This window comes from Curcuma longa, chromosome 11, assembly GCF_044706935.1.
Source record: "Curcuma longa cultivar G26 ecotype Majalengka, Jawa Barat chromosome 11, ITB_CL_G26_1.1, whole genome shotgun sequence".
NCBI lineage: Eukaryota > Viridiplantae > Streptophyta > Magnoliopsida > Zingiberales > Zingiberaceae > Curcuma > Curcuma longa.
In genome coordinates this window covers 16,698,507-16,717,701 of record NC_133871.1, presented here as the reverse complement: position 1 = coordinate 16,717,701, position 19,195 = coordinate 16,698,507, and the positions used below count along the sequence as shown (strand labels likewise).

The 19,195-nt window shown below is 37.3% G+C and overlaps 3 protein-coding genes and 1 pseudogene across 3 annotated transcripts; 3 read left to right on the top strand and 1 right to left on the bottom strand.

The window, feature by feature from the left end:
- Window positions 1–1,892: 1,892 nt before the first annotated feature.
- Window positions 1,893–4,429, top strand: LOC141838630 (BTB/POZ domain-containing protein At1g55760-like). The gene is made up of 4 exons (XM_074726161.1): window positions 1,893–2,329; window positions 2,694–2,842; window positions 2,927–3,045; window positions 3,560–4,429. The coding sequence occupies exons 1-4, from the start codon at window positions 2,211–2,213 to the stop codon at window positions 4,160–4,162; spliced, it is 990 nt and encodes a 329-aa protein (XP_074582262.1). The 5' UTR covers window positions 1,893–2,210; the 3' UTR covers window positions 4,163–4,429.
- A 206-nt stretch (window positions 4,430–4,635) lies between these two features.
- On the top strand, window positions 4,636–8,904 carry LOC141838633 (ras-related protein RABB1c-like; annotated as a pseudogene).
- Window positions 8,905–9,482: 578 nt separating this feature from the next.
- LOC141838631 (protein FATTY ACID EXPORT 1, chloroplastic-like) lies at window positions 9,483–14,277 on the bottom strand. Its single transcript, XM_074726162.1, has 7 exons — window positions 14,095–14,277; window positions 13,762–13,945; window positions 12,335–12,566; window positions 11,812–11,967; window positions 9,976–10,022; window positions 9,848–9,888; window positions 9,483–9,786 (listed from the first exon to the last, which is right to left on the bottom strand). Exons 2-7 carry the CDS (start codon window positions 13,939–13,941, stop codon window positions 9,696–9,698), a joined length of 747 nt encoding a protein of 248 aa, XP_074582263.1. The 5' UTR covers window positions 13,942–13,945; window positions 14,095–14,277; the 3' UTR covers window positions 9,483–9,695.
- A 175-nt stretch (window positions 14,278–14,452) lies between these two features.
- LOC141838629 (ADP-ribosylation factor GTPase-activating protein AGD12-like) lies at window positions 14,453–18,885 on the top strand. Its single transcript, XM_074726160.1, has 9 exons — window positions 14,453–14,528; window positions 15,132–15,193; window positions 16,012–16,096; window positions 16,805–16,880; window positions 17,309–17,472; window positions 17,545–17,674; window positions 17,767–17,883; window positions 17,967–18,062; window positions 18,433–18,885. The coding sequence occupies exons 2-9, from the start codon at window positions 15,154–15,156 to the stop codon at window positions 18,715–18,717; spliced, it is 993 nt and encodes a 330-aa protein (XP_074582261.1). The 5' UTR covers window positions 14,453–14,528; window positions 15,132–15,153; the 3' UTR covers window positions 18,718–18,885.
- The last annotated feature ends 310 nt before the right edge of the window (window positions 18,886–19,195 follow it).

Genomic DNA, 19,195 nt, shown 5'->3' with positions numbered 1-19,195 from the left:
CACTGCCAAATCGCGTGATTCACAACCGTCCGTTTATCGCGATTGCACAGTGTTTCTCCTCGGACCTTCGCCGATTCCCGCCGTCCGACCACCAATTGCCGTCGGACCGGGCCCGTAGGAACCGCAACTCGCCGGTGGTCCGGCGGGTGCCGGATTGGCCCCGATTCGGTCGGATTCCGGCCGAATCGGGCCGGACTCCGGCGAAAACCGCCCGCCAGTGTCTGGCGGCGATTTCGACCGGAATCCGGTCGGATTCCGGCGAAATCGTCGCTGGATGAATCTGCTCTATTTCGACCGGAATTCCGACCGGATTCCGGCCCAATCCGACCGGAATCCGATGCCGATGTGTGCGCCGTTGAGTTGCGGTTCCAACGGATCCGGGATGGCGGCCGGCGGTGACCGGACGGCGATGAACGACGGCGATGAACGTGAAGAGGTCCGATGGTCACGTACGGGGGTCGGGTTTTTTCGTCGGGCAGGATATCAGACCTGTATATATATATATATATATAAAAGAAGTCTAAATTTTTATTCTATATTGCCATTCCTCTAAAATTAAATAGCATTTTATAGTTTTCAAGTTTTGAAATTGAATTTTGTTTTCATTTACCAAACATATATTTAAATTTTGGAAAATTCTGAACCCAAATGTATATTGTTTATTTTTTCAAAATGAGAATTTTAAAAAATATCCTTCCTCCAAAGTAAATGTAAAATGGAATAATGATAGTCGCTTTATAAAAAAAAATCACAATGTGTTTGTTGTGTAAGTTTGAAAAATTATTACAATTTAGAATGTTCCAAGATTATTTTTCTTTAATTTTTAGTTTTACAAATAATAAAATAAGTTTTGCTCCTCCAAAAATTCAGACCTTCCCCACCTACCATTCAAGGACTTCATAAGTGCATTTAAGTGTCAATGATGCCACTACTATTTATTATTATTACAATTTAGCTCAAAACTCTTGTTCTGTGTTAATTTTCCCCAATATTTTTTTAAATGTTTTCATTAAAAATCATTTTGAAAATTTAAATAAAGGCATTTTTTATAACTTAGCTTAAAAGAAAATATTTAAAGATATAGTTTAAGTATTTAATAATAAAAAAGTTTCTAGAACTTTAAATGATATTTGAAACAACTAAAAAAATCATCAACGAGATTTATTATTTTTTAAAAATATTGTGGTTGCTTGTAAGATTTGAATTCGATTAGATTCCCTTTGGGGAGTGGGCCCAACAATGGATCCGAATATAATAAAAAGGAATATTCAAATTTGAAACTGACAACTTAGATTTTTTTAATAAGAAGAAACATTGAAGGGTTAAAGTTATTTATGATCCTATTCCTAAAAATTAAATGAAAATTTTATAAAATAATAATTAAAATTTTTATATCATATAGAATTAAATATTAAATTATGAATCAAATAAGATAAAAATTATAAAGATGAAAATATTAAAATAAATAAGATTAAAAATAGAAATGATAGAGAAAATATTGAGATTGTATCTATTGAAAAAGTTATATATATATATATATATATATGAAATTATGATAAAAATATATGAGAAAATCGTGTAGAATGATTTATATAATAATTTTCACTTAATGAGGTAAGGCTTGTTGATGTTCTTGTTTGAATATCACACAACAAAAAACAATTAACAATATGTTTAAAAAAATCAGAATTATTAATGGAACATTAATCAAACAATTTAATAGCATTGCCTTGGATCTGTTCTATGGTGAAAGATCCTTAACAAAATTTAGCAATTTCTATGTTTTAATTTTAATTTTAACTTTTTTTTTTTAAAAAAAGAATTTTTATCATCTCCGTTTGTCTATAAATAGGGAAGGTCTGAAGCTTGAGACTTAGGACATGGCCGTGGCCGTTAAAAGAAGCTCCTTTACTTTCTCGGTCCCTCCACTCCGCATAAAACAAATGGCGTAGAAGCAATTGCTTGTGAGCTTTGCGTGCTGGATTCCTTGACGGATTCTTCGGTTTCTTGTCCTGTTTTGGCTATTTGTAGGTTTTGGTGGGAGTAGCGAGGAGGGGAGTGCCGCCGCTTCTGCGCCTGCGCGGGGGTGTTGATGCGGAGAAGGAATCGTGGAAGAGCAGCAGGCGAAACTGGGAAAGGCGGAGGACTTGCTGGGGATCTTCGACTGTATCAATGACGTCGCCGCAGCGATCGCGGCATCGGCGGCGAGGATGAGCGCGCGCGCGTACCGGGTGGATACGACGCCGCGGCTCGCTCAATGGAGGATCGATGCCCTCTCCCCTTTCTGCTATCGCAAGTCCGACCCCTTCAAGATTGGCCTCTGGAACTGGTACCAAAACCCTATCTTTTCCTCCGCTCTCTCGAACTTGTGTCCGAAGCACTCGTTTCCCGATGCTTCTTTCTTTTTACCTGCAGTCAATCTAAGATTTCTTTTGTGTGAAAATCTCACCGTCAAATGATTTTCTTGAAGAAAAATTCGAATTTTGTTACCATTTTAGGGCATTTTCATCTCGTTGTTCCTTGTGGTTTACGATGGTGTTCGTTCTATGCCACTGCTTTGTATTTACTGCATGTATGCTTTCTTATTCTAGTTTGGAATTTCTTTTCTTTTCCTCCATGAATTGATATCTGATTTGGTGGTCGAGACAGACAAAACCTAATCATCCAGGTATCTCTTTAAATTTGTTAAACAGGTACCTTGCAGTTGAGAAGAACAGGCAACTCTTTGTGAAGCTATACCCTGAGGGTTCAAGCTTGACAAGGGAGAAGCCACCAATTGCTTCCTTGATCATCAAGATTGTTTCTCTGTCTCCACCAAATCGCAACACCCTCATCCATCCAGGTTTGGATTTTTACTGCCTTGATAACTAGACTTTTTCTCAAGATACTAAAGAAACTAACTAGTCATGCTTCTTTCCATGTGCAGGAATTTCTGACAAGCTGCTAAAGAACAGTGACGATTGTGTCTGGGCCGTGGACACCTTGTTCACTGGACGATTCATCATTGACGTCGAGTTCCTTGATCTAAAGATTGTACCTCCATCAGTAAGTATGTTGGGAGGATAAGAGTTGTTTGATCCTAAACTTTATGCATAGAACTATCGAAGTAGGTTATGTATAGTTGTTGGCCCCTTCTCAGAGCTTTCACATAGACTAAATATTTCATGTCAGATATTAGTCTGATGGTGACATACTAACTGAATTGTCTGGACTGTCATTGTTTCTCATTGCTTTTAGATATTTACTTCTTCATCTTTCAATTGTTTTCAAAACTTTATCATTTGGTTTGAGGGATTTGGAAGGTAAGAGACTTACGTTTCTTGAAAATCAGATACAATGGAGGATATGAAAACATTTTTGCTCTATTTTCCCTTTCTTACATGTATGCACATAATTTTCTTGCCTGAGATTGGAGGGGCAGCAAAGAGAAACTTCCTTTGTCGAGTTTGATCTTCAGATTTAACTAACGTCTTACTTGTTAGATGGTCAATTGAAGTTCTTAAATTTTTGAGAAAAGAATGACATTTGCAATTTCTTGAATTTACTTCATGGGTTTCAGGGCGGTGAGCCTGCCTCGATTTGGACCAGCTATCAGGGGGTGAAGCACGCTGAAGCCGCAGTCCTCAACTCACTGGGAAGGATGCTGAGTGAGAGCATCCACACTGACATCACAATCAATGTCACTGATGGTAGCATTGGTGCACACAGGGCCGTCCTCGCTACAAGATCTCCTGTTTTCGACAGCATGTTCTCCTACGACCTCAGGGAGAAAGAACATTCCACCATCAACATCTCCGACATGTCCTTTGATGCTTGCCAAGCCTTCCTCAACTACATTTATGGCAACTTCCAGCTCGAAGAGTTCATGATGCACCGCATTGCCCTCCTCGGAGCAGCTGACAAGTATGATATCTCCGACCTAAAGGAGGCATGCCACGAGAGCCTAGCAGAAGACATTGATACTAGGAATGTGCTTGAGAGGCTCCAGGTTGCCCATCTCCACCACTTGTCCAAGCTAAAGAGCAGCTGCTTCCGATACCTGGTGAACTTTGGAAAGATATACGAGATTCGCGAAGAATTTAACGACTTTATGCAGAGCGCCGATAGAGAACTCATAGCTGAAGTATTTCATGAGGTTCTTGCTGCTTGGAGAGGTGTATAAATGGCTGAAACTTTCAGTGACTGAAACCAAATGGTTCTTAAATGGCGTGATTAGTGTGTGAGTGATTCTTTTGTCTACTTGGGTCTCATTGTATTGTACACAAAGGGATGCAGAAAGCCTGAAACTACTGTACTGAAATCTATGATGGTGAATAAAGATGTATATTTTCGATTGGAACAAGTAAATTTGTGTGAGTGACACAAAAGATTATGTTCCAATGTATTGTTATCTGCCATTTGGTTGCTATGAATTCTATAGTCTGATAAACTTGTGTGAAATTTTCAATTATTAATTCAATTTGTTTTGATTTTTTTTTAATTTTTATTTTTATTAGTGTTCAAAACCCGCCATCCCCATGTATTCGCCACCCGAAAATATACTCTCTTTGCGATAGGACAGCCATGCGAAGGGTCCATTTTCATCCACATAAAGGGGTCGGCAGGTTACTCCGGAAACGTCACTTCCGTCGCCTGTCTCGCGATCTTTGCGGAGGAACCCAAATCCGTCGCGGCTGTCGTCTGCTCTCCGTTTTCGGTCGATTCGAGTTCGTTCCTCGATCTCGATCTCGATCTCGAAGTCGGGTGGTTGTGGATTCGAGGGAGGATGTCGTACGCTTACCTGTTCAAGTATATCATCATCGGCGACACGGGTACTCTCTTCCTCTTCCTCCCTAGGGTTTATAATTCGTCACAGGGACTAGGGATTTTATTTGGTGATAGTTTGGTATCGGTGCAGGTTTTAAGTTTTGATTCTTATACTTCTAGTTTTCTTTTGTTAAGCTGTCACAATTGGGCTCATCAGAAGCGTGCCTCTTCATTTATTTATAGGAATTGCGCTCTATCTTTATATGCATAAGTGTGGTAGCTTTGCGATTCTTAGTTGCTTTATAATTTTTTCTAAAATGTATTTTTTTTCCTTTGCGTTGACTAACTGTTAAAGTAGTTTCTTTTAATTACATGCCACGAATGCCAAGGTGAAAGATAACTATCCTAGTTTTGAATATTAAACTCTGAAAAAGTTGAGTTTTCACTGGTTTTTCTCATTGTAGGAGTGGGGAAATCATGTCTTCTTTTGCAATTCACTGACAAGCGTTTCCAACCTGTGCATGACCTGACAATTGGTGTGGAATTTGGGGCTAGAATGATTAATATTGACAACAAGCCCATTAAGTTGCAGATATGGGATACAGTTGGTTTCTACCTCTCCCTATATTTGTTTCTCATTATTATATTTATAATGCTTGCAAATGAAAATATTTCTTTTCTTTCTTTTTCAAACATTTCACACATTGTATCTGCCTTTACTGACTTTGTTGTAAGAATCTTCAAAATTGTAACCGCCATTATGTTTCTTGAATATTTGCAAAACTTAATTAAGAACATGCAATTATTTATCACACCCTCCACGCCTGATGTTGAACAAGCATTATGCATGTATATAAGTAGATTGGTTTCTTTTTTAACAACTCAAGCTTTTAGTATATTTTGAATATTTTGCCATTTTACTTGGGCTAAAATTTGCAAATATTGCAGGCTGGTCAAGAGTCTTTTCGATCAATTACACGATCTTATTATAGAGGTGCCGCAGGTGCCCTTCTTGTTTATGACATCACCAGGTATTGATTGATATGCATTATCTTGCTCTGTGTTACTCAGACTCAGCTTATACACCTTCTATATCTTTGACGATATGAGTATGGATATGGAAAAAGAGTCAAGCTGTTGAACTCGGAGCAAGAAGAAGAAAGAAATCGAGGAGAAAGCATATTGGTGATGGAAAGAGAGCATTAGGCCTTCTTTTAGGAATTTTCAAAATGTTCCTAAACTATAACATCTCAAAAAGCCCCTATAGTTTTTAAAAATTTTCAAAATGTCCCCTAACCTATAACACTTTAAAAAATAACAAATTTGCAGACATTTTCAAAACGTCCCTTAAACTATAAACATTATATGGTATACATTTATATGCAACAAACATTATATACTATATACATTTACCTATGTAATATGTGTTACACACATTAATGTTTATATTATTAAGATTGGTTGTGGCTCCACACCCTTGTCGTATGTTTGGTCCCCTTTTTTACAATTTTCAAATTTGAAAATAAAAAAATCATGAGCCGGTCTTCCAGGTTCATACCCGTGTCCAGTGTGGAATATTTGTATCTAAGTCTGAATAACATAGATCTTGATTTAGAGGACATATTAGGTGCTTTTGTGATGTACCTTTCAATTAATTGTCAGGAGGGAGACATTTAATCATCTTGCAAGCTGGTTAGAAGATGCAAGGCAACATGCTAATGCTAATATGACAATTATGTTGATTGGCAATAAGTGTGATTTGGCTCACAGAAGAGCTGTTAGCACTGAGGAAGGCGAACAGTTTGCCAAAGAGCATGGTTTAATTTTCATGGAGGCATCTGCCAAAACAGCACAGAATGTGGAGGAGGTGAAATGGCAACTTTTGTTTTCCTTCAAATCATTGTACCTTTTATGCTATGAACTTACATATATGAATTTACATTGGAAATCCGTGTTTCTCCTCAGGCTTTTGTTAGAACTGCTGCAACAATATACAAGAAAATTCAGGATGGTGTCTTCGATGTATCAAATGAGGTAAGATGTGGACATACTACCAAAATAACAAGATGCAAATCAAAGATACACAGTTACATCATATATTTTATAATTACAAGGCCCCTCCTCTTTATAATTTGTTGTGCTTGATAAAATACATGCTGGTGGCAACCATTAGCTGTTTATCTTCCTGAAAGAGAATTTCCAATCCTCCTTTAAGACTCATTGGTATATTTATAAGCTATCTCGTTGGACATGCTCTCATTAACTAGCCCATTTGATAACTATGACAATAGTCCTAAATATTAGCTTTAAAATTCATATTTATACATTAATCACTAGAAATATATCTAGCTTCCCAGACAAAAAAATGTGTTGATAATCTAAGTATCTCTAGATCTAAAAATGTGTTGATAAACACATTAACCAAGGGTTGGTTATGATAAGTATCATGTTGCTCTACTAAGATTTCTTAGATTTTTTTTATGTTATTGGTTATTATATTGTCGTGTTAAGATTATAAAATGACATCTTTGTAGTTACCCATCTACCTTGAAGTAGATAAATAAATGTTTTTGGGACAATGCCAAAACTGTTCAGTTCTTCCAAATTGACCAGTTCTTCCAAATTGATAAAAATTGTCAGGTTCAACCATTTTTTAACTGGTCTGGATGCAGATTCAATCTGATTGGACGACCTGGATTGGAACTTGGGTTTTGAGATCTTTTAGTTGGTTGGGTCCAGTTATAGTAGCTATTCTCATAGGCGGTGTTATCCTTCTTATTGGCCTGAATGTTTCACGACTGAAACAATTAAACTGTATTTAACACATCTTATAATACATTGTGTGTCTGTCAGTACTTTAGACTATGTTTACTGTGGAGGACTAAACAAGGAGAGAAGGGAAGCACCTAGGGAATGAAAGGGGTGCAGAAATGAAGAGGAAAAATTATTGTCAGGATTTGTTTGCGTGAGCAAACAAAGAGGAAAGATAGGGAAAATTTTTGAAGTTATGGGATTATTCTCTTGTCTATTTGGAGCCCAACAACCTTGGTCTACTCCACTGACTATTTCCCTGTGCTTGCTCGCTCAACCAAGTTCCTCTTGTTGGCATGCCAACTTGTCATCAACTAAGTTGTCCTTGTTGGCATGCCTATTCACCATTGACTAGCTGTCCTTGTCAGCGGGTCTGCCCATGATCTACCAAACTTCCCTTGCTAGCATGCCTCTCTATTGACAAAGTTGCTGTACCGGCATTCATTCTCGTGATCAACCAAGCTACCTTACTGCCATGCCTCATGCAATCAACCAAGCTGCCTTGTCAGCATTCTTGATCACTTCTTGGACCTTGCAATTGCCTCTCCAGTGTCGTCATGTGCCTGTTTGCCACTTGTGTGCTCGCTTGTCAATTGATCTCATTGGTTGAACGGGTATAAAGGGGATTTTCATCAGGCCGATCTCACCTACTCATGAAGGAGCATAAAGGCAATTTCTGTCAGGCTCTAAAGAAAAAACAAGCTTCTGCTTAATTTCAGGCGGGGGAGATGTGGGAGAAAAACTACTCTGTCGAATGGATATTTAATTCTCTCCTCTAGACTTTATTCGTGAGTAGACGATGAAAGGAGGTAGTTCATTCCCTTGACTCCCTCTTTTGAAAGGAAAAGGTTTTCACCCCTACAGTAAACAGGTGGAAAGAAAATTTATATGATTGTTGGCAAAATGGGATGAGTAAATACCGTATTCTTAAGGTAAATTGCAATCTGTCACTTCAACATCTTGTTTCAGATTGAAAAAAAAAATCCATGGAATTGGTATTTGTTAGATTTACTGAATTCTTTCATTTTTAACCACAAGAAATTGTAGCCGGAACCCATAACAAAGAATTCTTATAACAACGATTGAATCTGTACCTCGCTAACCATGATTTATTGTGAATTGATGTTGCAGTCATATGGAATCAAAGTTGGATATGGAGGGGTTCCTGGTCCATCAGGCGGAAGGGATGGCTCATCTTCTCAAGGTGGTGGTTGCTGCAGTTGAACTCCATTTTTCACCCAAAAAATGACATGTTGTATCTTAAAGCCGCCCTTCTTATCTCAACAATAATCCTAGACCTTGTTTTTTTTCTGATGTGCATAAGTTACATGGATTTGAATTGTTTTAGTATTTGGATTTTTTTTTTGCCTCTATTCTTCTGTGCTCCTTTGGTGTCTCCATTTTGCATATTTAGATTTCTTGTCTAGTTAAAGGATATGTTTTTTTTAGTTAAACAAAATGGCTTGTAAGTATTTGGTGCCTAATTTTTTTTGGTGTTTGGTAATCCAAACTTTTAATATTAATTAAAAATCCATAGCTTTTAGTTATCCATAATGCATTGGAAAATGTAACTTCATATATTGGACTAAATTGTAAGGATAAATTGGAAATGCAGGTGGAACCTTGCGTGTAGAGAGAAGAGAAAGCTGTGTGCATGTTTTGCTTCTCTTGAGAATTCATTGTGCAATTATAAATAAATAAAAATAAAATTGGGAGCAAGTAGAAACTTCATTGGTTGTTCAATACTCGAGGAGCACAATCTCAGTCAGATCTGCAAGGTCTTCCTCAACCCCCTTTGCCAAGACCAATTCGAGCTACTGTCATTAGAGAACTTAATGGATCCTGTTTGGTCCATTTATGTTGTGTTGTGCAATGGAACATACTTCGTTTGATATGAAACCTGTGCTGGAACATGTTTGAACACGGACCCATGAATTAGACCACTTTTTATACCAAATGCATCAAATTATTCCAGCAGACATTAAACAAATTATTCTATCATAACCACAGTAACTAGTTTGTATTTGTCATAATAAATATAATTTTCCGCTATATAATCCCTGTGCTCTTGGGTTATCAAAACCATAGATTCTGCAGCATCGTCAAGCTCTAGTAGTTTTAGTATAAATTTATGGTGGTTACTGCCACGATCGAGCTTTGGCTAACTTCTTTGGCGGAGGGTTTCCACCGGAGATGAGCACATACGCATAGAAGCAGATCATTGCAGCACTGCAAAACAAGTATAAGGATGCGAGCGGCTAATTTTGTTCATCAATGGAGAAGAATATACCTTAATGCTATGTAGAATACTGCAGGGAAGAGCTTCTTTGACTGCAACAATTAGAAAATAAGCAGTTGTTATCTCATCTGGCAAATAGATTGAATTCTTATAGACGAGAAGTTTGATAAGGTACTTGCCAAGGAGTATGCCTGCAAATGCCTCCAGATAAACGCAACAGACATTGCTGCCGCAATAGAAAGAACATTAATACACGAAGAGATTTTAAGATTGTGTATTACAAGTGGAAGGACTTAGCATTATAACTAACACAGTAAGGCAATTCCAGTGACACATCCAGCATACAGACTGTGTAAGTGTCCAAGCATTATGGCTGCCTATGGTGCTTGAAAAATCATAAGCTCTTCTGTTTATAAGTTCAGTTTTGCATTTGGTGTGTATGTTCCAACAGTAAGGAGAGAGCAAGGGGCCTGGGAGAGTGAAGGATTTAGGCAGGTCATGTGAATCAGGATGATGAAATATTTATTTTGTAGAGAATTTAATATAGTGGAGTACAGTTGTCCCTATAAGCTAGAACTTGTAGGTAGTGGCTTCTTTCCATGCCTAAATCATTATGATACTCAAAGTGGTTCATTATTTCCAATTATATTCCAATAAGCAGAAAATTGCAACAAAAATAAGAAAAAGGAGAATCATGAATCTCAAGACCGGATCTCACATTATTTTTCTCAGTTGAAATAAAAATAGTGAGAGCAACATATTACTAAGACTTACTTCATCACTATTTGTATGCATTTGGGTCACATCCCAAGGCCTAAATTTTGAGAAAAAACTATTTTTAGGTTTATGTTTCTCCCGCAACAAAATTTTATTCCTTAAACCAAATGCACCAAAAGTGATAACATGGCTTCCCATTATTTTTGGATTAGTAGCTAACTATGCTAAAGTTATGTTTTTATAGCTTGTTTACTTGGACAGAAATGAGACGAATCATTATAGGGATGATACATAATGAGGCCACAAGCTGTAAACTTTAGTTGTCAAATGTTTCATACTGATAAGTATAATAATATAGGCTCATTTACTGAGACAGAAATTAGAGGAATCATTATCGAGATGATACATTAACAGGCCATACAATGTAAAGCTTAGTTGCAAAATGTTTCAGACTGATAAAAACAATATACATATGAAATTTTCCTTGAAGCAATAACAATATGACAATATAGTGCACACACAAATTTATTTTCACAACACAATAAAAAAAGAACTAAAGTAAAGAAAACGACGTTTGGCATCATTAACATCAAATTGTGTTAATCACGACCATTTGGAGTTGGCTACATAAACATGTATCACTTCGTTTAACACTATATAAGGCTAGGTTACAAGCAATATTGGAATCTCTTAAATTGCCTCTTCTATTTATGTCAACTAGATATTTTCAATCACTCCAAATCCCTTACCTCTTTAGCTTTAGTTAATTTGATTTGTACGGCTATGAAATCCTTTTCTCTTCTTTGAAATGTCCAAACAACTCCCAGATGGAAGTACAAATCTTTTATTGTCATTGAAATGTCCATGCTCAACACCATATTTACCTATTTTCTCTAATTTTACATCTACTGGAGCTATTACCTAAGTGCTCCAAGATGGAAGTACCATATCTTTTATATCTTTTTCAGACGTCCATTTTAGTACTCTCACATCTTGCTATATTAACTTTTCGTACCTGTTGTTTTCCACCTGCACATTCTGATCTTTATCAAAAATCATCCCATACTAGTCTTATAAAATTCATGTTTAATCTAGGGAACATACAATTCCACACAACTCCAGAAGCTTTTCTCCATTTCAACCATTGGCAAATACCAACAATGTCCAATTTGTGAATTTGAGTCACAGGAAAAAGTGTAAAAATAAGCCAATTTTCATTCTACTGAACCACCAATTATGAGCAAATACATGAAATATTATGTTTGAATGCATTGTTTTGATAGGAAGACTGAGGATACCTGTTTGACCCAAAATGAATGGTATGCTGGATCCTCCAGAGCTCCAAACCATTAGACTAAATATACTCAGAGCTGAGATAGCACTACCAAATATCAAACCTGTAAGATTTCTGGAGAAAACAAATCCAAACAACCCACCAAAGAACAGAAATCCACCTACAAAAAAAAAACCCGTTGTGATTGACTGCATATCTTAATAGGTGTGCAGGCTGTCTGATCTCACATCTTCAACAGCATATAACAAATATTGGAAATGTTAAGTGATAAGGAAGAACTTTCTCCTAGCAGAAGAAACAAACAAACTGCATCTACATGTTAGTGCAACATTAGTGTACCCAGGCCTTTGGCCCTAGTCCGTATTTTGACCATTAGTCTATGTCAAGGACTAAATTTTGTTGTATGTTGGTTGGCCATTGTATGCATTGTGTTAATTAGTCTATACCAAGGATTAAAATTTCTTGCCTATGTACTCACAACAAGAAGTATTATCTCAATGGTCGAGCTAAAATTTGAAATGACATACCATAGGGGATTCCCAAGCAAAAATCATGTATTCTTGCACTTCTTTGGGTTGGGGTGACAGCCTCTTCTTGATGATGAATCTCAGTACCTGTTTTTTCATTGTCTAGTTCCACAAATGGACTAGATTCAATAGACTCGGTTTTATCTAGCTTATCCTCTGGATAAATTGTAGCAGTATCAGCCTCGAAATTACTCTGAGAGCTACTTCCATTGACGCACATGGAAACAAAAAGCTGAGTTGAAGATAAATTGGAGTTAATGCACCAACAAATGAAGAGAAGATCAATGAGTAAGCTCTAATTCTGACAGAAAAATTTTCTTTTGCTTCTTTCTTTGAGTTTAATTTTCCCTTTTCCCTTCTGGTTTTAAAGAATAAATAGCTTGCCTAAATGAATATCTTTTGACTACATTTGTAGGACGCCAATTGCTTGATTTTGAATATATACATGAACCGAGAAAAGATGAGAATATCCGCGAGACTACAAGAGAAGTGTTGGAAAAATACAACAGTTATACAGTCTAGCATAAAATAGTTATGAAAGGAAAATTTGACCAATAGTAAGTTTTGGTAATTATCAAATGAATTTCACTGCATGGGAATCAGCATCAGAAGGACAAAAAGAATGGATAATCCCCTGTTTGTCAACTTCACAAGTATGATAGTTGAGAGCAAGAAAGCAAACTTGGACAATAAATTATGCATTTGTTCACATCTTGGATATTATAATCAAGACCAGCATAATGAAAAAACAATTATTTGCAAGTGGAGTCAAAAAGCATTTATCATGCACTATCTGTTCCTACAAGGGGTTAGAATTAATGGAAAAATGCACATTTGGATGCTACTAAACTCAGAAAAAATATGCAATCCGTGATTAATTAGACGCATATAGTATAATAGGTTTAGCTGAAGTTAAGTCTAATATATAATTACTAATCCTGTACATCAGCAAAGGCAGAGAGGAGACAAATAATAGCTTAAAGGTGGATTCCCCTAATCCAATTTAAAAGAATGTCTCGATTGTGAGATGACTGTAGACACCGAGCTTCTAACCAATACTAAGAAGGATGGACAATCATTTTTGTAATCAACCCTTGCTTTACCATTGCTTCACATCAAAAGTAGGAGAAAAAAGAAGCATGAACTGAATATTGTCTTATTATTTGTTATAATTTGGGCACTTTATGAATGCTATTGCCTATTCTTATCTGATAGGGAAAACATGCATCCAGAAGATGGCGCCAGCATAAAAAGATGGGAAGCCTGCCCCCACAAAGTTTGTGATCTTTTAAGAAAAATTTGAACAGCAAAAGTAGATGAAATGGACAACGTCACTTTATGCATCAAAGCTAAACCCCGAATTGCCAACAATGAATCTCCAGACTTGACCACGGCTAGGAAAGATTAAAGAGATTTTAAAAAACAACCTTTTTGTTGCTGACATTGGAAACCCTAACGGCAGGAACTGCGAACCACTTGGCCCTGTGCTCCATAGGATCGGGAGAAGAAAACCTACGCAAGAGTGGTAAAGGGCGAATCCCTGCTAAGGATGGCTTCATGCTCGTTCTCATTCCCAACGCAGGACAATAAATCTGGGCGAAAGCCATCGATCTGGACAAACGAAACCCATGACGCAAAAAATCAACACAAAGAAATCGAAGATCGATAAGAAAACGTTGAGATCCATTATTCCTCGTGGTGTTCATAGAGACGGAGATCGTCTCCAAGATTCCAGGAGGTTTAGATGGAGGCATGCGGACCTTCAAGCAGCGACAGTCTCGACAAAGAAGGGGGTAGGAGGTATCGAACCGGCGACCACAGAAGAGGCGACGCGTGCTCGAGGTGAGCGGCTTCTTGAAGCGGAACGTCGTCACGGTAGAGAGGAGAGTGGCGATGCCGGCCTCGGTGTATCGACGGAGAAGACTCAAGGGCGGCGCCGTGGAGGCGAGGCAAGCTCATTTACCGAACTGCCTTGACCAGTTTTTAACTTCTTTCAGAAAATTTTCATTTTGACCCTAATATTTATCAAATATTTACTTCCAAGATTCTCAAATTATCCCGTGGAGGAATTGTATATTTATATGCAAAAGTACATTCTTCTGCAATTTCGGATGAACTGTGGAGGAGACGACCACAACTCCATTTTCAATCTCGATTCCGGAAGATTTTGCTCTGATAGCTGCTAGTTTTCCAAGTAAGCTTACAGAATGATGCTTGGATTGCGCTTTCGACGCATATCTGACGATTCGAGCGGGTTATCGATGCGTGCATTTAGTGGTTTGCTTTCTGAAAGATCTGATCCGTATTCTGGCTTTATTCTGGTGGGATATTCGTCGCGATCGCTTCAAGTTTACTCCTTAGATGGTTTATCTTGATTTCCAGTCGCTAGGTTGAGTAAGAAACCCAATCTGCTGGATCTGATCTTTTTTGGCGAGCGGGAACAGTGATGTTGAACTTAGGTTTATGAGATGTTCTTGTAGTGGCACAGATGGTTGAGGATTTCAAGTTCACCTTCTTGCCATCTTCGATTTTTCCATTTTGTTTGACTCTTAATTTTGTTTTGTCTGTTTAGCTTTTCCCTATCGAGATTTAGAAATCCACTAATGAATCCTTTGCCTTCTACAGTTTGACTGACCAAAAATTGGATACCATGAAGTAATTTGATAGTGATAACAATTGAAAGCAAATGAACTTTTCTTAACCTGATCATCTTAAAATGTTATGCAAATTACTAAGCTGTTTGACTTGTAGCTGTTCAAGTTTTGTTGATTTTCCCTCTTTCATTTGTGAAATTTAGCATTCTGTGGATTACTGAATAAATGAGTGCTCGGCACGACAGGCCTGACAAGACAGCGCCAGGTACACAAGACCTCATCTGTTCATACTTGTTAATGCTGTTATTCGTCGTTATATGCCTAGATGAACTTAATAGGAGCATTTACAAAGTCAAATATGCTGGCTTTATCATTTAATTGCCAGAAAATTCTGGAGTTGGTGTTCTTGCATGGGAAATTATTCTAAGCATCATATGTACTATGTTTGACTACATCTGCTAATATGTAATCAGTTACCAAACTGAGGAATACATGTGGAAGCATTTTTCCAGATGACACCTTGAACATGGATTAGACAAGTTATCATTCCTTGAGAATTTTTGGATTACTTTTGTGGTCATGTTTATCTAATCTACGACAATATGATCTATTCTTAATTTAGAGTTTAATGTATTTCCAGGTCAGTTCAGGTTGATAGGAACTCATTAGTTGTTTTATAAGGTTTAAACTCCTCTTTGGAGCCTGAGATGGGCAATTGTCTGAAAGGAATAGTTTTTCTAGTTGCGTCCATTAATCAAATAGGTCGGAGGCAAAAAAAACTCAGCAACCAAGTACTCTTGCTCTGAGGATTGGTAAACATACTTACTGTGTCACACTCCGTACATCATTTCTGATGTATATCATCTTCCAATACATGCTACCAAACTGATGGACTAGCTTGATAAGAAACAAAACACACTATTATCATTTCTGCATTCATCAGATACATACTAGAGATATTGTTTATAGATGATATACTTCAAGCTTTACATGTGATGCCATATTTCAATTGGAAGCTCCATCATCATGATATGGCTGATATTAATTTTCTTAGTTCATTATAATTTCTTATTTCTATAACAGGCAAATGGAAGAAACTGCGGGATCTTAGTATGAGAAGCGATAATCGAATTTGTGCAGATTGTAGTGCTCCAGATCCAAAATGGGTGTAAGTGTTGTAAATGGTCATCTTGTTGCTTATATGAGGTGCATGCCTGGTAGTGACATGTATTGTAAATCAATGGTGCTAATCTTGATTGGAATCATCAGCATTATGAAAGAGAATGGTACTCATGTACTTTCAACAGCAAATGCATTTTTCTTATTCATTATTTAAAAAAGCTTTTGCTTCATTATCAGGAAGTTTGCCTTGGTATTTTGTATGCAATGCTAATAAATTTGTAGGCCTAGCATGGGTGTTAAGACAATATATTTCATATTAAGTGATTGTGCAAAGCTATTCTTAGTCAAATTTACGATAATCATTAGTTTATCTAATGCATTTAGGAATTATCAAAATTGTCTAGTATCAGCATTTAGACTAAATTCTTAAATATTAAGGGATCATGCAAATTTATCTCTGACCCAAAGTTACAATAGAACCCTTAGTTTTTTCATGTATTTTAGGATTATAGTATGTTTACTAACTGCCCTATAATTGCATGACTTTGTCTATGGATATCTGATCACCTCAAACTTACTGAATATTGAGTAATTAATTTCATGTGATATTGTTGCCTAGTTCATCATTTCTGGTCTAGATAATCATAGATGGCAGTCAATTTAACATTTCTATCCTAAATCCATGAGATCATCTTTTTTGTGGGTTTATTCTTAAGCTTGGATTTTCTGATATAAAACATGCTTGTTATTACAGGTCTGCTAATATTGGGGTTTTTCTATGCCTGAAATGCAGTGAGGTCCACCGAAGCCTTGGGGCTGATACTTCTAAGGTATTGGTTTAGGTGCTCGGTTGCTGAGTTGAATTGGCTCTATTGTTCTCACAAATTGTAGGCATGTAGTTACTCAATTCTTCAAGCATCTCTTTTTGCTGATTTTGGCAGATTATCCACATTTTCTACTGTGCTCTCTCTTATTTGATTAGTGACAGAAGATGCGTTGTGTTTCACGGGTAGAGATATTGAAATAATCACAGCAGGGGTGTACTCATTCAAAAGAGGGATTTAAACTAATGATGCTTAGGTCTAGAAAAAAACATAAAAGTTCTGCATTTTTGTTTTTGTTCCAATTGGTCATATGTTTTGGCAAGGTTTGTGTAGGCAGAGGAAACCAAGCCACATTTAGAAATTTATAAGCCAGACTTCTGAAAATGGAATTGTGTTGGAGTTCATTTTTCCTTTTTTCGATTCTTGTCATTCAGGTGCTTTCCCTGACACTGGATGAATGGTCTGAAGGTGACATGGAATCAGTCATTGAAGTTGGTGGAAACTCCTATGCCAACTCAATTAATGAAGCTTTTCTTCCACGAAACTATCCAAAACCAAAACCAGACTCAAATACGGAGGACAGGATCAAGTTTATCAGGTAGAGCATGTTTGACAGGTTTATGCTGCAACGTGTGTAGGCTGACATTTTTTTTCTTTTCTTCTTCAATAGGTCCAAGTATGTGTCGCAAGAATTTTTAACACCAAGCTTGCGTATTGTATCAACAAAGAGTCCGTTCCAATATGTTGAATCTTCAAAAAGTTCAGCTTCTACCTTTGATTCCAAAAGTACAAAGAAGAATGTAAGTGATCATTTGTCAACATCTGTTTCAAGATTTGTATCAACAGTTTCTCTGTTGGTACGTTAATAAACAGGTTTCTAGAATGATCACAGGTGGAGATGGGGCAATTCATCGGAAATTTGAAGGTCAAAGTAGTTCGAGGTTCAAAATTAGCTGTTAGAGACATGTTGACTAGTGACCCGTATGTTGTTTTAATGCTCGGCCAACAGGTGACTTACTGTGTGTGCTGTAAATGTTGAATTTGAATTAAGCTACTTCTGAATCATATTCTAATGCTCATCGAGTGTACCAGAAATCCCAGACCACAGTAAAGAACAGCAACTTGAATCCGGTTTGGAATGAAGAACTCAAGTTTTCAATTCCACAAAATTACGGCGCTCTGAAGTTGGTTAGTTTGATTTGTTTTTTTTAGAATCTTACTGCTAATCTTATTTTCCATGTGCTATTTCTTTTTTTCTGGATCTGTTTCCTTGCACAGAATAAATAATGTTTTACAAAGATTAGCAGTGTAATTTCATGGCCTAGTCAAAATTTTGAGTACTGTTCTATGAGGATGTAGCTATCTATTCGTTCGATATATCATCGTGTATCAAGGTTTCAGTTACTCGACTTTAACCTCGCGAAAAGTTTAGTTACTTTGCTTTCGAAATGTTTAGCTCCAGTTCATGGTAGAATAGTTGTCTCTAAAAATGGCACAGAATGTTACTGCCAACATAAACTCGGAACCAAAAATGACATGTGTTTCTCTCTTCTACCAGCAAGTGTATGACCATGATGTTATTTCCGCGGACGACATAATGGGTGAGGCCGAGATCGACCTGCAGGCGATGATCACGGCGGCATTGGCCTTCGGGGATTCGGACGTTCCTGGGAACATGCAGGTAGGGAAGTGGCTGAAAACAAGCGACAATGCACTCATGGAGGACAGCCTTGTCAACATTGTCGATGGAAGGATCAAGCAAGAGGTGCATCTGAAGCTCCAGAATGTGGAGTCCGGGGAGATGGAACTGGAACTAGAATGGTTGCCTTTGGATGAATCATGAATGAATGACATCTTTGCTTCTTTCGCTTGTAACTCGTTTACTTGAGGTGCTTGTTGTATCGTCGTCTGTGAGATTTTTGTGCAAATTATGAGCTGCCACTTTGGATCGTAATGTGTTTATTATTTAACTTTTATTGCTGTGTAAATGTAATAGAGTTTCTCACATCTTTGCTTATGTACAAGTTTCTTGTTAATGAAATTAAAATTAGAAATAAAATGAATATTTATTATTTATTTTTGTAATTGTTTAGTAAGATTAGTTAGTGGTTGATGAGGTGTGTGTCGACTCGAGTTGTGCTTGAACCTGAATCCGGTTTAGATCGCACACGAGTTGAATATTTCATGAATGAACCAAAATTAAACCGGGGCGAACCGGTTGATAAGACCGACCTTCTGACCTCCTGAGCCCTCGATCCCATCCGCCGCCTAGTCCGCCGGACTCCGTGCGCTGGTGACCTCCTTCTTCCGATCACGCTGCC